Source organism: Numida meleagris, chromosome 12 (assembly GCF_002078875.1).
Source record: "Numida meleagris isolate 19003 breed g44 Domestic line chromosome 12, NumMel1.0, whole genome shotgun sequence".
Taxonomy (NCBI): domain Eukaryota; kingdom Metazoa; phylum Chordata; class Aves; order Galliformes; family Numididae; genus Numida; species Numida meleagris.
In genome coordinates, this window is record NC_034420.1 from 942011 (window position 1) to 959845 (window position 17835).

Consider the following 17835-nt stretch of genomic DNA (forward strand, 5'->3'; position numbering starts at 1 on the left):
TTAAACGTGTTGATTTAAAAATCTTTTTTTTTGAATGCGGAGCTATCAGTAGTTTTAAGTGTTTTTTTTTTTCCCCCAGGTTTGTTTTACATCATAGCTAATGTGAAATCCTAGTTAGAAAATAACTAATTGGCCATAAATGAGTACTCGAAACATGTCAACATGCTGCTGTTCAACTTCTCCACTGTTGTTTTTAAGTAGAGAGTAACTTGCAGCATTTCTTATTTGGAGGGTTTGCTTATTTATTTATCAAGAATTCACCAGAGTTTACGGACTTGTTACTTGCATGAAAGCTGTCCACATCTACCTCTTCTCCCTGGGAAGGAGGTCAGAACCCTCTAAAAGTTGAATGGGTTGGGAATTTTTAAGCTTTTAAAGTTATCTTTAATGTACAGTTTTCCCTGTATCCTCAGGCTAAATCTTACTAACAATCTAAATGTATTGGAGAAGAAAATTAAAATAAACAAAGCCTTAACTACGAGATCATTGAACAGTCTTACTCAAATATATGACTACTTTGCTTAATACTGAGTTATATACTGAACTCATGCATGGTGTGAGTTATTGAAAGATCCTAAAGGACAGTGTGCCTATAAAGGTGGATAATTCCATGTAGGCAGAATGCTTTCCTGAAATTAAAAGAAGAAAAAAAAAAATACTATTTGCTAACTTCACTACTGTTTTTTGTAGGCTTATGTACTTGCTATTCTTATATATGAATTCAGCAGTGCAGGCAGATGTTAGAAACCAGACAGATGTAGATCCCCAAGATCATGTGTATTAAATATTTTTACAAAGGTTTGTGAAATTCTGTTTCTTGGAAGCTTCAGTTGCCTGCCTGCCACCTACTAATTTAATTACATCTTAATGATTTTCCATTTAGATTTCATCAAGCCCCTCAAAAAAAAACAAAACGAAAAAACCCCAAAAACCAAAAAACAGCAGCAACAATAACAAAAAACCTTTGTAGGAAGACTAAGACTGGAAAGGAACCAAAGCTTTTGAATGTCAAAAATTGAGTTAAGGTTGATTTCAATGTTGTTTGGTTTCAACCATATAATCGTTGCACTTAATCCCTGGAAGTTTTCTATAGAAACAAGCTACATGACTTGCAAGAGTAATGTAGCAGAATAGAAACTCACCTGAATGCTCAGCCCTTCTTGAATCATCCTGCTCTTCTATAAGAATTAAATATATCATATATACTATGTATATTCATATGTATGAAAAAAGCGTAGCAGATGAATTCTTTTTGAGAGAGGTTTTTTTTTTCCATGTCCAATTACATAATATTTTGCTTTGTGTATATGGATTGACTGGTTATTTCCCTGTGGTCTTGGAATGGAGTTTTTTTTCCCATATGAATTACAGTTAAATGCAGAATATTCTTGAAAATTCAGTACTGATCTTGTTCTATTCCTGTTGAAACTGACTGCAAATCTAATTCTAAACTTCAGTTAAAAAACAAACAAGGCCTGAACTCTCCTTATTTCACTCCAAAGTGCAAGAATAATGGTAGACAAATTTTTTTTTTTTTTAGTTCTAAGTTATACTATCAGGATGATCAATAGATTTGTATACTAGATGTTGGCTTCAGAGGACAAAGTGTATATGAGTATTCAAATGGGCATCACAGTTGAACTTTTTTTTCTTGCTGTCACTTTTATATGTCAGGCAAATCATTTGGAATTTAACTGTTTGTATTTGGATCCACTTCATTTACAACTCTTGAAATGAGGGAGCTGTCAACAAACCCCAGAATTTCATCTAGAAGAGTATAATGGGTTATCAAAACAAACTTTTGGTCATCTTATTTTTCTGGAAGCAGTTTAAAGATCTAGTGATTTTCTTGAACTTTGGTTGCTTGTTTAGAAATGCTTTGTCCATATGTCTGTCTTTGCCAGTTTATCAGTAGTGCTTTTAGTGTATGAACTAGGCTTTGCTTGTGTAAGATAGTTACATACCTGCCTCGTGTCCTGGACACTTCCTTGGAAGTCCTTTAACTTGCAGAAGACAGAAGTGCCTGCCTGTGCTATTACTGTAAATCACAAGGGTGTTAGAAAGTCTCGATGGCACTAATAACAATCTGATTAGAGGTCAGTTAAAGTGGTTCTGTGTAGATTTATTTTGGATGGATAGCACTTTTCCGGTGCTAATCCATTATCTGTGAAAGGACAAATAAATTACTTCCATGGAAAAGTAAGCCATCCTACAGACTAGGTGGCAGGACTAGAAGAATTCCTAGAGAATCTTGAGTGCTAGGAATGAGATATAGTATCAGGCTTGTTCACAGGCATCAACCCTATGGAGAGAGAGTGTCTTATAAGCAAATAGAACGTAGGAGACTTTATTTGCTTAGGAGAGCTGAGGACTATAAACTATAGGCTATTTTTCTGAACTCTTGTTCATGATGTCTGTAGCAATCAGAAGAACTAATGCGATGGCATAGCGATCAAAAGGACTAACGCGATGGAAATAACATTACAAAAAAAGGTGGAAGGAAAATAGAGCGCTCACCCAGATTGGAAGATCTTGGGCTCGCAGGGAAAGGCTCCCACCAAAGAGGGATCTCCAGGAAGAGATCCTTCCTCAGGGGCAGTCAGCCCGTCAGTGAGGCCTAAGAGGAGCCAGGCTCCACCCCTTCTGGTCACACAGGTGAATTGCCTTCACCTGTGCTCCCAGGGCTGACTGGGTCTTTCCTCCAGGTGCTCAATCAGTGGCTCAGGCCATGACTCAGCAGTTCCCATACAATGTCTAAGACCTTTAAATATTGCTTGCTGCCGGAAGTCAGTTTAAAAAACGAAACAAACACACAATAGAAACTCTGTGTGTTAGAGCTGCTAGTGATGTTCTCCACTGCATGTTATTGGATGTTCAAGAGTTCAGAGATGAAGTTTGGGGCATGCTCACATGGATGAATGGACTGTTGCGAATCAGTTTAGGTACTTACAGGATTCTCCACAATGTACTGAATGAACACAGTAGATATGCGTAAGAAACTTCAAATTCACATTTCTGTAGGAATTCAGAGAAAATAATGGGAAGCTGTATTTGTACTGAGGAGGTCTTACTTGAGTGGTGAATGCTGGTCAAAAAACAGCTGAAGATGTACATGTGAAAAGGGAAGGGTGTGAGGCAGCGAGATGGTGACTGCAGGAGTAATGATAAAGGTTAGGGTCCAGAACCTGTGGGAGTACGGAGCAACAAAGAGGTGCTGCAAATAAATGGGTGTTGCTGTTCACAATGTAAATTAGGGAGGGATTGTTCCCTTCCTCTGCTGCTGTTCTGGTGTGCCTGTAACCACCCTGGATCTTCTGTCAACTGAATGATTCTCTTTCCCATAACTTTGATTACCTGATAGCTGCTGGTGGTTGTACAGCTGCATCTGGGCTTTCACTGGTCTTCAGTATTCATTTTGTATCAAAAGGACTTTTAAAAGTGGCCAGAACAATTGCTATGGAGACTAGATGGCTGTTTAGTATTAGGTTGGTCTTACAGATTTGTACTCCACTAAAATATATATAAAATATATATATGTATATAAACATATATCTATTTTATAAATGTATGCTGAAGTAATTGTGGCCTGGCCTGACTGGATTTTTAATTCCTACCTGCGTTTAAGTATTTCAAAAGCAAGGGTACAAAATAGTGTATTGTTCAAAAGTATTTATTAAAATGGGCACAATGTTTTTCAGGGAAGTGTAATGTAAAAGAGATTTGGATAAAACTAGGAAATCACTACCTTTAAAGACTTCTAGTGTACCCCGATGCTTACACTTTTGAAGCTACCGATAACATCCTCTCCAGCTCTTGTTTGAACAGGTTGTTATGATGAGAATGTCAAGTTCAGCACATGTTTTTTCCTACTCCTCCTGCTGTTCCTTTATCCCCAAGATTATAGATGGCAAGCATTTTCTGGTATAGAAATAGTGATTTAGAACCCGTAAGGCAGCCCCGCTAACTAATTGGAAGCTGATTAAAGTGCATCTCTGCACCTTTCTTGGAATTTTAAGAGACTAGATCTTCACACATATCTGTGTGCACTCTGCCCAGCAGTATGCTGTAGGCTCTACTGATTTTTCTGAATTCTGTTTTCAAAAGCTGTCTGAACTTTCAGTGCTCATTCCAGATCTGAGACACTGTTAGGATAGTTGAATTCTCCTCACAAGACCAACTTTGTGTGTCTCGTTCAACAGACTAGAAATACCCGATCTTTATACAGGATGGCTTTGACTCTTCAGTTTCTCCTGATTTTTTTTTTTTTTTTTTCCATTTTCCTATGTCAACAAGGCTTGTTTTCTACTCAGGTGGGAACAAGTTGAGGGGGATAGTATTGATACTTCATTATCTGGGGGCTCTTTGAACTGCAGTTTTTCTTTCCTGTAGAGTGAAGGAGGCTGTCCAGAACGGTCAGAAGTCATGGAAATGCTTCGTGTTATGATGAAGATGGTACATACAGTAATCTTAGGAATGACCATAAGCAGAGCAGCGTGAAGCATTCCCTTCTCAGCCATGTCTTAAGTTACAATTTCTTAATTAGCAGAAACATTTTAGTGAATTTGTGGTAGAACAGCTTAGTTTCAAAGCACCAACTAACTTTTTCTTTTATTAGTTTCTAACACAAATGTAGAAAAACATTTTATGTAATTTTAGTGAGTTTAAATGTTTTTGATAGTGGTCTCAAATTATATTTTATCTTTTTGTATTAAATCACAGTTTTAAAAACAAAGATTACTATGTAAACCTACAAATGCTACAAAGCCAAATAGCCAAAAGCTTATAGTAGTCTTGAGTTGAGTATTCAACAGCAGAGTCAATTATTGCTAAACGTCACTGACTTTCTTTATTCTCTTCAGAGAAATTCTCTTGGGATGTAGGATTCAGAGACAGAGCAGGAGAAAAGTTTTGAATGGGTGTTAAGCTGGAAGTACTGATCTTTCAGTACATGGCGGTGATGTAGAGTAACAAAACTGGAGAGGGAGCTTGGTAAGGGTATCTGTCTCGATGTACCTAGTATTTTGGTACTTAGCACACATACAGTTTTTGCTATGCTGAGGTACTCCTGTTCCCAGGGGTTAGTCAGATTTTTGTTGCTTCATTTAGATTCAGTTAGGTGTTGCTTTCACTTCAGAGACTGGCGAAAGTATTCAGTGTAGAGTTGGTTCAACTCTATTTTGTTATTTTTTCTTTCTCTTTTTAACAGAAAATCCTCACACCTGTTTGTATCTTCAATTAATTTGTCAAAAAAAAGTGCAGTGTATGTGACTTCTTTTTCAGAGCAATGTAAAATGGAATCACCTGTGAATTAATATTTTGGTGAAAGAAGATCCAGAGAAAAATAAATTGGTGTTTTAGGGAACTTAATCCTTCCAGAGCTTGTGGAACTTAGTTCTTGGATCCAGACTTTCACTTTACTGTATAATTTTTAGGTAACTTCTTTTTTTAGGTAATTCCCTTTTTTAATGCTGAGATATGTGAGTCTGCTTAGTAAATGTTCAAGATGTGTTTGCTTTTTAAAGTAACGTGTATTACTGTTTAGGTATAGCAAATGAGTGTTACTGCAGAAAATTATTTGGTCAAGCTAAGCCTTTCACGTTTGTAATGAAACTATCTTAAGCTAAAGTAATAACTAAAACATAAGCACTTAGGTATTAGCAACATCTGGCTGCTGCTACACGAGACTTTTGCAGCAGCAGCCTATGCTGCATGGAGGTAGTGCTTTGTGAACATTCATAGAAGCTGTGCTCTAGCATGGTATGTTGTTGGATTGAAGATTTTCAAGCCTTAATAGTGAGCAGAATTGCTAATTTGTTGCTGGGGAGAGGGAGGCAGGGAAGGTGCTAATTTTCTGCCAGAGCTTTCAAAGGAGTCCCAAAGCTTTAAAATGCTTTTGTGTGTGTTTAGTTTGCACTGGTGGTGTTTTGTTTGTAATGTAAAAGTGGAACACTATAGAATTTCGATAAACCAGTTCAAAAAACTGATCGTACTGTAGAGCTAGTTTTCTCTCAAATGTAGAGTACTTTTGCATGTAACTTTGCTGTTGGAAGTTAGCTTCTAGAAAATAGTTTAATTTGCTGTGCACACCAGAACAACATTGAGAACTTAGCAAATTGCTTTAACTGCCTCACTCTTGCTGATTTTAGTTCCAGCATGCATTGTCATGTGTGTCAGATTATCATATAGGTTCCTTTTTCCAAAACATTAAAGTAGCTGTGTTCAAGGGAATATTAGAATGAATTCCAGCTATTTGCTTTGCTTTATCCTTTCTGTTTTAATGTAGAGCATAGGGTGTACCTTACAGTGGTTTGAAGGTTGTGCGGTGTTAGTTTTAAACATTTTTTTTTTTTACTTTTTTATTTTTGGTGGGTGAAAGGGGGAGGTTTGGGGTATCTTCAGCATGGCATTTTTTCAAACATTTTTCATGTGCTTAGGTGCATCCAAGCAGAAGTCAAGTTCCCTGCAGGTAGCAGATAAGGACCTACTGCCACCTTTTCACCCATACCAGCCTTTGGAATGCATAGTAGAAGAGACTGAAGGCAAGCTGAATGAACTTGGACAGAGAATTAGTGCTATTGAAAAAGCGCAACTTAAGTCATTGGAATTAATTCAAGGTGAACCTTTAAATAAAGATAAGATTGAAGAACTTAAAAAGAACAGAGAAGAACAAGTACAGAAGAAGAAGAAAATATTGAAGGAGCTACAGAAGGTGGAAAGGCAGTTGCAGATGAAAACACAACAGCAGTTTACCAAAGAATATTTGGAGACCAAAGGTCAGACAGACACACCACTTCCCCTGCAGCAGCAGTGCCCACTTACAGGGGTCTTCCCAGAAGTGGAAGCTGATAAGGGTCTGCCAGAGGATAACTTTTCAGAGTTACCTCAGGTTGACACAATCTTGTCAAAAGATGATGAGCAACAACAGTCTCCACCACCTGCTGAACAAATAGAATTTGTCCCTATCCAGCCTTTGCCAGCACCGCAATGTAATTTTTCTGGTAATTTAGGTTATAATGGGACAGAGTCTCTTGAACTTCAGAAAGCAATAGGTAATCAGCAGAATGTAGGACAGCGGCAGCAAATTGCTGGGCAGGGACTGTTAGTTCAAGAACCAGACGGATTAATGGTTGCCACTCCAGCACAGACGCTTACCGACACTCTTGATGACCTAATAGCAGGTGGGTTAAGAAATATACCTATGTTTGCATTAATTTGTGTGCTCAGTTTCCCTTTTCTCCTTCCCTCCAAAATATCTTGGGGTTTTCCAGTTTGGGAGTACTTGCTTATGCGTAAAGTTCCTGATTAGTGCTGTTAATCCTAACAGTGACTTCCAGTTCTAACATGAGACTTTAATAGAAAAAAAAAAAAACAAAAAAAAAAACCAATAATAAAAAAAAGAAATCTCTTTCCAAAGCACAAAACTTCCTGTACTGGAGACCTGTTATAGCCTCTTTGGCCTTATCTTTTTCCATGCTACTTTAAAAAGCCTAATTGTAAGTGATTAGTAGTGCCAACTAGGAAACTTGAAAACATGGCAGTTTTCTCTGTCTTCTGTAGAATTTTTCATGCAGGCTTATACCACAGCGGATATATTTAGTATATTAGCCATCTCTAGAAAAATACTGTCACTGGTATTTACAAATGTATTCCTCTTCTTTCTGCTGGAAGTGCTGCTGCAATTTAAACACAATCTGGAATCCATGAACACCCATTTAATTCTGTAGTGGCTTGTGTTTTCAGAATACATTCTTAATTGTGGTTGTTATGCAGGAATATCTGCTTATTACGTGTAACGTGGCAAAAAAAAAAAAGTCTTGTTATCTGAATGAAAAGGAAAAATCAAACCGTTCTTCCACTTGGTAATGGTAAGAAGAGGAATTGAAGTTCCCACACAATAGATTGTGAGTTTCGTTGTGGAATAGAGATACCATTTTTGTTGACTTCATTTCATGTATTTGACTAGAATTTGTTTTTACTGCTGGAGGTATACAGGGCATAGCCAGTGTTGTTTGGTCTGTAGTAAGTTGTTTCTTTGTTTTTATTTTTAATTATGTTTTTTTTCCACTTTTCTTTGCACCTTATGTCTGTCCCTCAGCCCTTATTTTCCTGTCTTGTTTTCCCCTCTTCATAGTCACTGCCCTGTCCCCTGAAGTTTGTTTCAAGGTTTTAGAAATGTTTGGTAAGACTTTCTGATAACAAGTCCTGTGAGCTTTTAGAATGGTGATAACCATAATTGAGCTCATGCAAGTTGAGGCTCACTGCAGCTTTGCAGCCTTCCTTGGAAACCACAGTAGATCTAATAGCTGTGATTTAGCTCCCTCCATCTAGGTAGTTTTAGTTCAAATAAGTCTTTTTGTTTTTAGGGCATCAGGGTTTAGTTCCCTGCTTTTCTAGGATGTTCTTGAGAGTAGTCAGCCTGCTTTAAAAAAAAAATGCAATTGGATCTTTCTGAAGTAATATTTCTCAAGATTTGGAACTGCAGTGTGCAAGGAAGAGAACTTCAAAGATTATTTCAAACCAATAATCATCAAGGACTTAATCCTTGAAATAGTTACTGTTTTGAAGAGTTGAACATATCTAGCAGAAGACCATGCAGTATATACCTATTAAAGGTTAGCAGCTATGTATTATATACTAAATAGTCAGTGTACCCAAAATGGAAAATGGTTGTAGTCAGCTCTCCTAATTTTGTTTCAGGCTAGTAACTGACTTGTTGAGGATTTTGCCAATCTACCCTTTGAAAAAAATCACATTTTCTTTTCATTCACTGATAACATAAGAAATGAAATAAACTCAACTGTATGCTGTTTGTAGAGGGGGGAATCTCAGACGTGCAGAAAGAATTTTTTTTTTTTGTGATGAGAAAATGTTTGAATAGAAATATCTTAACTGTAGGACCTTTAAGAGTAAATGTGCTGCTTCCTATTGGTTTTCTGATTTGTTTGCTATTTTGCAGGATAAACCTAATCTCTTGTTTCAAAACTAGGTGCAAATAGCGCACACTCCTAAAATTATTCAAAATTTTTGTTTTCTCATTTTATCATTTTTTATAGAAATGTAACTCAAGGAAACATTAGCTATCCGAATTCCAGATGCATGTGCAAAAATTACTAGTATTGCTTTACTTTCTTCTAAAATTCATAAATCTGTTTCATTTAAAAAGAAAAACCTGCAAAAATGTTGAGAGAGATTTAGATAATTTTGTTCAATGCAAATCCAGGCATAGGTTAAATCATCATCTCACTAAACTCAAATTTATGTATGTTTAAAAACAAACAGTAAAATCTTCCAAATTCTTTGATCTGTATTTAAAAGACACCTGATCTTTTCCCACAAATTTGTCTGTTAGTCATTAATTTGGTAAGGAAATAATGAGCAATAAAAAACCATAAAACCTGATTTTTACAAGCATACTATAGTCACTGGTTAAGATTATTATGAAAGTGTCTGGTGCATGGGAAGTCTGCCTCTGTGAGAAGACTCCTCTTTTCTCTCAGACTCAGAATTTGGTATGCCTGTGAAATATCTCCCTTGATTGCAGAATTGCTTGTGGATCTACTGGGGCTATGCAGCCTGGTGAAGAGAAGGCTGCAAGGTGACCTGAGAGCGGCCGTTCAGTATCTTAAGGGGAGCTACAGGAAAGAAGGAGACAGACTCTTTAGCAGGGTCTGTGGTGATAGAACAAGGGGAAATGGCTTCAAGCTCAAAGAGGGTATATTTAGGTTGGATGTAAGGAAAAAGTCTTTTACAGTGAGGGTGGTGAGGCCCTGGAACAGGTTGCCCAGTGATGTGGTTGATGCCCCATCCCTGGAGGCTTTCAAGGCGAGGCTGGATAAGGCCCTGGGCAACCTGATGTAGCTGTGCATGTCCCTGTTCATTGCAGGGGAGTTGAACTAGATGATTTTTAAAGGTCCCTTACAACTCTAAGGATTCTATGATCTGCATTAATGGTGGTGAGTGACACTTGATTTAGAAGAGAACGATTTTTTTTCCTATTGAGTATCCAGTTTGTATCAAGTATGCTTTAGAAGAACAGAGGTATTAAATCAGCTTTTTGCCCTACGCACTGGAATTACTTATTGTTTCTCTTACCAGTGTCAATGGAAAAAAGGCAGTTTTTTTTCAAAGCTTCACATCAGGCTAGTTCTAGGGGATGTTACATTTCTACAAAATCTTTATTTTGCCGCATAGCTTTCTTGTGACCGCGTACATAAATTAAGTATTTATCTTGTCTCTTGCATCATGTCGGCTAATAGAATAACGGGTAGGAGATGAGATGGTTGATTGTAAGGTACAAAGCATTGAAAGTCTCAGAGGCAGTCAGAATCACTGGTAGGTAATCTGAGTCCCTTCTTTCACAAAGCCTGCACCTGAACTATGCAGAAGTAACTGTGTAACATCTGTAAAGTCAGGTAAAACCTGAAAATGAAGCAGCTCTTTTAGGTTATAATGGAATTTATTTAGATGTGGTAAAGAAAAACTTTACACTGGATGCCTAATACAGGCTTTGAAGGTGTGACATGCAGTCAAAATTTAAATTAGATCTAAAAAAAAATAGACATGGTACAGTTTAGAATGGGAAAATAATGAATTTGGATCACATCTTCCAGTAGAAAAGCACAATTTCCACTTCAGTTTTCATTGTTCAGTACAAATTTGGGTTCTTATGCATCTTGTCTTGCATCATTGGAGTTTCATTGCTATTCGTATTGCACATTTACCTCAGTAAATTTCTTAGATTTCAGTATCTGAATTAGCACTTAATTGCTTTTTTTTTTTTTAGGGCATTCAAGGTGAGGGACTTCCTTTGTTGCTAGGTTTTGTATGTAGTTAAAATGTTTTTATTCCTGTTTGTTCTGCTCTGCTGATTTTTGTTAGGGGTTAGCATTTCTGTGCTTCTGGCTGCCTCTCCTCCAGGGAGTTGTGGTTCATTCACAGAAATTCCAGATGTTTTAAGACAATTAAATTGTATTTGGTTCTGAAATTCTGGTTGTGGTTGGATATATAGAATTGGGAAATTTTAAGGGAGCTGTTTTAAAGGGGGTTACCTATAAGTTACTTTTTTAGGATTGCTGTTTGGAGTATAACTAGTTACTAGAATTAGCTGGAGTGAGAGACAATGACTCATAGAATGAGACACAGTAACCCCTGTGCAAAAGCCTGTGTACAGTAACGTGTTATTTAAAAGCTCCCTGGAAGGACTGAAAGCAGAAAGACTGCTCTGTCATGAAAACAAATCATTTTCTTTGTCCTGAAAACAGCAGTGTCTGTGAGGAAAGCAGAGCTGAAATACAAGTCCGATATTCATGGCATAACAGTTCTACAAATTCTGTGTAGATTACAGCTGTGGTTGCATCCAGAAGTTGTTTGCTTAAGTTTCTGTCAATGTCTGTAGAGTTGTACCAAGATAAAATACTAAGGTCTTGCTCCTGTTTGTTTTACTTCTGCTTCTTGTGATGATTTTTTCATAATTTTGGCAAATAATCATCTATGTCTTCGGAGATTTGTCTTAGGCTTCGCATTTTTGTAATTGTTACTTAAAGTTTAGACCTGGTATAGAATATTAAAAAAAAATTTTTTTTAAAAATCTACAGAGTCATCCACAACATATGTCACAAAATACGTTTTATCAAGATGTAAGTTACATATCGTGAAAAGTGATTTTAACTTATTTTTTAATCGGCTTAGCTTGTTTATTGGCATATTTTCTTGTGGAAAGATGAAATACCTGTTTAGTTGGAAATAAACTGTATTTTGAAAAGCTTGTGTCTTAAAAATGAAAGCAACACATTTTTCTCGTCTGTTAAAAATCATGCAGTGTCACTTGGAGTCACTGAAAGTGATCTTCTTGTTGATCGCTTGTTTTGTATTCTCCTAACGGTCTTTCCAGAAACACTGTGCTCCATCCATGCCTCTGCTCCTTGAGCTCCTGTGCTGTGTACTGTGCAGTTGTCGCGGCAGTAATGTCGATTACTGAGACCAGAGTAATTGCTGTGATCTGGACTGGGTACGATGTTGCTGCTACTTGAGAAGACCATGCGTTAGCTGTCGCTGTTGTAAATACAACTTGCTAAAAGCTGGCCACTGGAAAGCTCCCCGCAATTTCACTGTGGCCTGTCAGGTAGACGCTGTCCGGCAGATCATGCGAGGCCTGATGGGCCCAGTGCCAGCCAGGGCGGGGGATGGGTACTGCTCTCATTTCTGGCAAAAGAGTGCGTTCACAAATAGAATGACATCCTCTGCCAGGGTGGGTTTTGGAAGGCTGGTAGCTGCTCTGTGGTGACGGTGGGGCGTACTTGAGGAATAGGCTCGGGGATGGGCATCTGCCCAGTCTCGGTTAACTCTCATTTCATACAAAGGTTTGTGAAGATAGCTTGCAACAAAGTTTCCAATATAATACTTCCAGTTTAAAATCTGTATATTCCATGTATATTCCATGCTTTTTCACTGAACTAAATCATCTGTATGAAATGGGAGGCAGAAGTGCTCAGCTATGTTTGACTCTGCAGAGCACAGACCCCACTGACATTTCCATTACGCCACCTTCAAGCTTGTCAGACATTCTAAGGTAGTGTAAATTAACTTAGGAAAAAAGAAATACTGCAGTTTTGTGGATTCAGTAGTTGAGAGGGTTAATCACTGGCTACTGTAGGACTCTTGTTAGACTGTATTTTTAAAAAGATGATATTTCAGGACGATTTGTATTTCTGTTGCTTTTGGTGTGTTCTGTCATGTTTGCCCATACTGGTGCTATGTAAAGTGAAGTGCTTAAAGCACACGCCTATTTCAAGCATGTGATGAAAATCTAAAGTACTCAAGAAATACTTTGACACTTTCATTTATGGTTGTGAAATATAGAGAACTCTTTGAATCTATCAGCAGCATTGAATGGATTCTATTAATGAATCTTCAGGTGGCACCAGCAGTCCCTCTGTGTACACCTGCTCTGTATTACTAGCACATGCACATCTGTAGCTACAGGACTTGAAGGCATTGAGTCAACATCTTTCTTGATTTAAAGTGAAATTAGTCCCTTACAGGATGATTTGGTGTTTTGTATTTTGGAAGGAATAGTCTTAAGAAATCCAATTAATATCTGAATGCACATCAGTGCATTGAGGGAGAAAATAATCATATTACATTAATTCTCATCTGCTGCTCCAAGAGGTAATCCATAGTAAGCAGATGAAGTGTGGGGACTTTGGAACTTAAAACACAAACCTTATATCGTCATGAGGGCTGCAAAGTGAAGCAAAAGTCAATTTGGCATTCAGATAAGAATACTTTGTTGTTGAAATGTGGTGGGCCAATGCTAATGATTGTTTATGACTAATAGACCAAGGAGAATGCTTTAATTGAAATGATTTTTAAAAAATACAGTGGAAAACTGTCACGTCTGTACATCCCACCCCCTGTTCATTCATTCATCCATCCATGCACTCTTGCGCTCCCTTCAGCAAAACCGACCCACCTAAAACTTGCTTCTGTCTGTATTTCCTTTGTCACATACAGTCATATTTGAGTAGGCTTCATTAGTGGTATTAGTCATGTTGAAGAATTCTCTAAGATCTTTCTGTCCGCACTGTTTATGTATAAATAATTGCTGATGTGTGAGTTGTTAATGGCATTGTGAAGGCTGAACTATTTGATCACAGCTACAGTTGAAGGTTTGCAAAAATTTCTGGCAATACACAGACTTGAGTTAATCCTTTGCTACTTGAATTATTTGAACAAAAGCAGAAAACTGAGCTGCTTATTTCTTACCTGAAGTTAATGTTCTCCGTCAGTTGCTTGCTTCAGGAATGCTGCAAAACACTACATACTTTGGAATAATTAAAACTAATTAAATATTCCGTCTAAAGAGACTGCACAGTGTAGGAACTTGGCATTCCACCAGTAAAAGTTACTTGTTAAATACAGCTGTTTTGCAGGACTCTATAAAGAGTGCATCAGTAGCTGGTGCTTTAGACCTTCCTGGCAAGTGACCTCAGTTGAGAGCCTTTGGTTTGAGTTCCTCTCAGATGCTTTCACTGGGTTAACAAAGGCAGGCTAAGGTCTTGTCCCCGTGCACACGTATTGCAGGGGTCGTCTCTGCTTGATCTGTTAAGGCTTCTCAGCTCTTACCTTTAACATTAGTAAGGTAAAAACTGATTCTCAACTTCTTCTAAATTTTTTTTTTTTAATTTAAATATTAAGTTGCACTACCAAAGTACTTGTGTCCCTGAGCTGTGATGTACCTTCAGGATGAAATCTTTTAAAGGCTGTGACCAATCAGAAATAAATCCTAGGGAGCACACAGTTTTCAACTTCCTTTTCCTTCCCCCTTCCCTCCCCTCCATTCTCTCTCTTCTGCCTTTCTTGGGTTGTTGTAACTCTCAGATGTAAGTTGCTGTCACTCTTCTTGCTTTAAAAACTTTCTTTGAAAACCCGAAAGTGAAAAACTTCTGAATTCCAGATTGGTACTTCATTTTTGAATGCTAGGTTTGTATTTTATTGATAAATTATCCATCTGCTTAGATTTAGTGTATGATTCATCTTTAGTGGTGAAGATACAATTTTAGAAGGCTAACTCAATTTCATAATTTAAAATGCTTATAGACTAATAAAATTATTTTTCTAAGTTAACACAGTTTGGAGATAATACTTATATTATTTAACTGCTGGAAAACTTCTTTAGGCAAGACACCAGCATCTTTGTTATTAGGAACACTTAATTTGTTTTCTTCTACTTCTGTTTTGGCATCAGAGTGTTGCAGTTTTACAGGACTAAATCTTTCTCAAATAAAATGTAGAATTTCTAAGGGTGAACTAATAATGCATTGTTACTTTTCAGCTGTGAATAGCAGAGTGCCCAGTGGTTCCACCGGCTCCTTCCACACTACAGAATCCCCTACGCCCGAGTCCTGCTCACAGGCATCGAGCAATGTGGCGTCGCAGTCAGTGCTCCCTATGTATCCTTCAGTTGACATTGATGCACATGTGAGTAATATCAACTAGTTTTGACGAGATATCCTTTTTGATAAGTTCTGGGGAAAAAAAATCTAGTAACATTAAAAATACTAAAGCTCTCTTAAAGTATTTTTAACTTTTGAATATTTTCTTCCTTCTCAACCATGCAGACTGAAAGCAATCACGACACTGCTCTGACCCTTGCATGTGCAGGAGGTCATGAAGAACTTGTTTCTGTACTAATTGCACGTGGTGCCAATATTGAACACAGAGACAAGAAGGGTAAGCTGAAAGAGTAAAAGTTTGCTTTAGAACTACAACTTGAAACACAACATTTCAAATAGAGATTTGGGAACTTTTGCTTTCCAAAATGTCCAAAGCTTGCAAAGATGTAGAGTTCTAGTACATATGTAGAAACATATAGGCCACATAGTGATATTGTGTGGCTTTCTATCCATATTTTTGAAATGAAGTTAATCTATCTGAATGGCAAGTAAGGCAAATTTTTGAAATATGGAGCACTGCTATCATTACGGTTAACTTGCAACAAAATACCTTAGTATCCTGGGTAGTGTTGGTAATTGGAGTAAATATCAAATCTTGGCTGACAAAGCTAATGTGGAATAGGAGTCAGGCTGCGTATCATGTCATTCCCAATAATCAAATTCTGCAAAATCTAATTCCGTGGAGCTGAGAGAATGGAATCATCATGCTTCTCTCTGAAGAGGTAGTGCTAGCCACTGGAAATAAGCAATGTGCACAGTGAAGATATATTATCTTTTTGGAGCTTCAGTAGGAATTAAGTAGAAAGCAGTGACTTGTCTAAAGGCTTGAATTGGTCAGAGCTTAATCCATATTGGTCAGTGCAATGGTTGGGTTTTTTCTGATGAACCTTTAAAGGTAGCTGGCAGGAGTTGTGGCCTAAATGTCTCCAAGCATCAGGGTCAGGAGAGGGCTAGGAGAGTGTCTGATAGTAGTTTTGATACCCCAAAAATACACTATCTGAGAAAGACATACCTGAGCAATAAGAATCTCTGTAAATTGGGTATTTCTGCTGCTTAAAGTTTTGAGGTTCTCCAGTTTATTTTTAACCTGATCTTTTGTTTCTAGGTTTTACGCCTTTGATTCTCGCTGCAACTGCTGGACATGTTGGTGTAGTGGAAATTCTTTTAGACAAAGGTGGGGATATAGAAGCACAATCTGAGCGCACAAAGGATACTCCACTTTCATTGGCATGCTCTGGTGGACGCCAAGAGGTACAGACATATTTGTCCTTGATGAATTCAATTTTTTTTGGTAATTTTTTATGTACAAGTTGTTTTTTTGACTTTGATGGTATAGTAAATTTTCCTTTTTTTTCCTAAAGGTTTTTTTAAATTGAATAAGTGTAGATAGTTTTAGTCTCCTCCCAAGAGTAAAGGAAATATATTTTTTACATTGGCTATCCTAGTTTTGTTACCTAATTTTTGTTACGTAACTTGTGGTCTATTTGTATCCCTGCAACGTGAATAGTTTTGTGAAGGAGTTGTAGAGCTTTGGGAAGGAGGTAGAGCTTTGTTCACTGAACAGTTCCCTAATACATACATCCTACTCTCTAAACTAAAGTATCCAGTGCAGGCACGTAAGACAGAAACTGGAATTTTGTGTTTGCAGTACGTGGATTTAGTGGTAAAACACAGGGCTGATAAATGCAGATACAGTGCAGAGCACATTTATAGTAGAAAGACGCATTTTACTAATCTTCTAGTAATGTTTCAGTTCTCTCAGCTGTTTTATTTGTACTGGAAAAAAAAAGGGGTTAAATTTTATCTGCTTTTGTCATGGGCAGGCTAACTTAGAACATGGCTAAGGGCTCCGTCCCAGATAAAAAAGTGATAAGCTTTGCAACTTGTAAGGATGAAAACAGATAGGAAAAAATTGGAAAGCTTCAACTTTGAAATCACAGATGTGAAATCACAGAACTGGTACACTTAAAAGTAGAGGTTAATGTAGCCTGGGCTTATTAAACTACTTAGGTCTCTTGATTTTTTTTGTTTTGTTTTGTTTCCTTATGCCAGAATCTACTTGTGTTTCTTACCAAGTCTTAGCAAGGCTTAGCAAGAGGCAGAGAAGCTTTCTGTTCTGGCCATCTGGGATGTCTTAGTAGTAAAATGACATGCACCAAACTGCAGTACTTCACCAGAAGCATTTTAATTTTTTTCTCTTCTTTTTCTCTTAAGCAGGCTCTGTTCAGAGAAGTTCTTCCTCATCCTTGTTCCATTAAGATCAGTCAGTCTGATTTTTGTTGCATTTTTTGTTTTAAAGACCATGCAACACAAAGTCAAAGTTATCTTAAGTTTCACTGGAATTAAAGTTGTAGGAGTTTCTGAAAGACTCATTTCAAGTTTCATTTCAAAGCCTTGCATTTTTTTATTAGATAAAATCCAGAACTTGCCTTTTTGGAAGGGAGGCAGGTGTTGCAGTACTGAAACCCATGTGGATTATTTTATACATTCATATGAACATGATAACCTTTTACTTCTCAGATAATAAGTAAGGCTGTGAAATGTCTTTTAACATGAGAGCTGTCTTTTCAGGTTGTTGATTTGCTGTTGGCCCGGGGAGCAAACAAAGAGCATAGGAATGTGTCTGACTATACACCATTAAGCCTTGCTGCATCTGGTGGATATGTTAATATCATCAAGATTCTTCTCAATGCTGGGGCAGAAATTAATTCAAGGTAACATACCTCAGATGAACTGCATGTAGGACAGATGCTCTGTTGTTGTCTTTAACTACTGAGGCATATTTTGGAATCTATAGTTCTTTCAGAGCTTCTCTCAGCCTTTCTACAGTATTGATGTTAATATTTATATTAACATTACCTTAATTAATGCTTTTAAGTTG

The 17835-nt window shown here is 37.4% G+C and overlaps 1 protein-coding gene across 9 annotated transcripts in view; it reads left to right on the forward strand.

The window, feature by feature from the left end:
- The window catches only part of LOC110405123 (ankyrin repeat and KH domain-containing protein 1), a 112348-nt gene that overhangs the window by 66522 nt on the left and 27991 nt on the right, over positions 1 to 17835 (forward strand). For 8 of the 9 annotated variants that reach the window (XM_021410093.1, XM_021410094.1, XM_021410095.1 and 5 more), the window contains 5 exons: positions 6435 to 7178; positions 14834 to 14979; positions 15120 to 15231; positions 16060 to 16205; positions 17526 to 17668. In XM_021410093.1, the coding sequence (XP_021265768.1) occupies positions 6435 to 7178; positions 14834 to 14979; positions 15120 to 15231; positions 16060 to 16205; positions 17526 to 17668 (1291 nt within the window). The remainder of the gene's footprint in view (positions 1 to 6434; positions 7179 to 14833; positions 14980 to 15119; positions 15232 to 16059; positions 16206 to 17525; positions 17669 to 17835) is intronic. The other variant, XM_021410099.1, reaches the window with a different exon arrangement.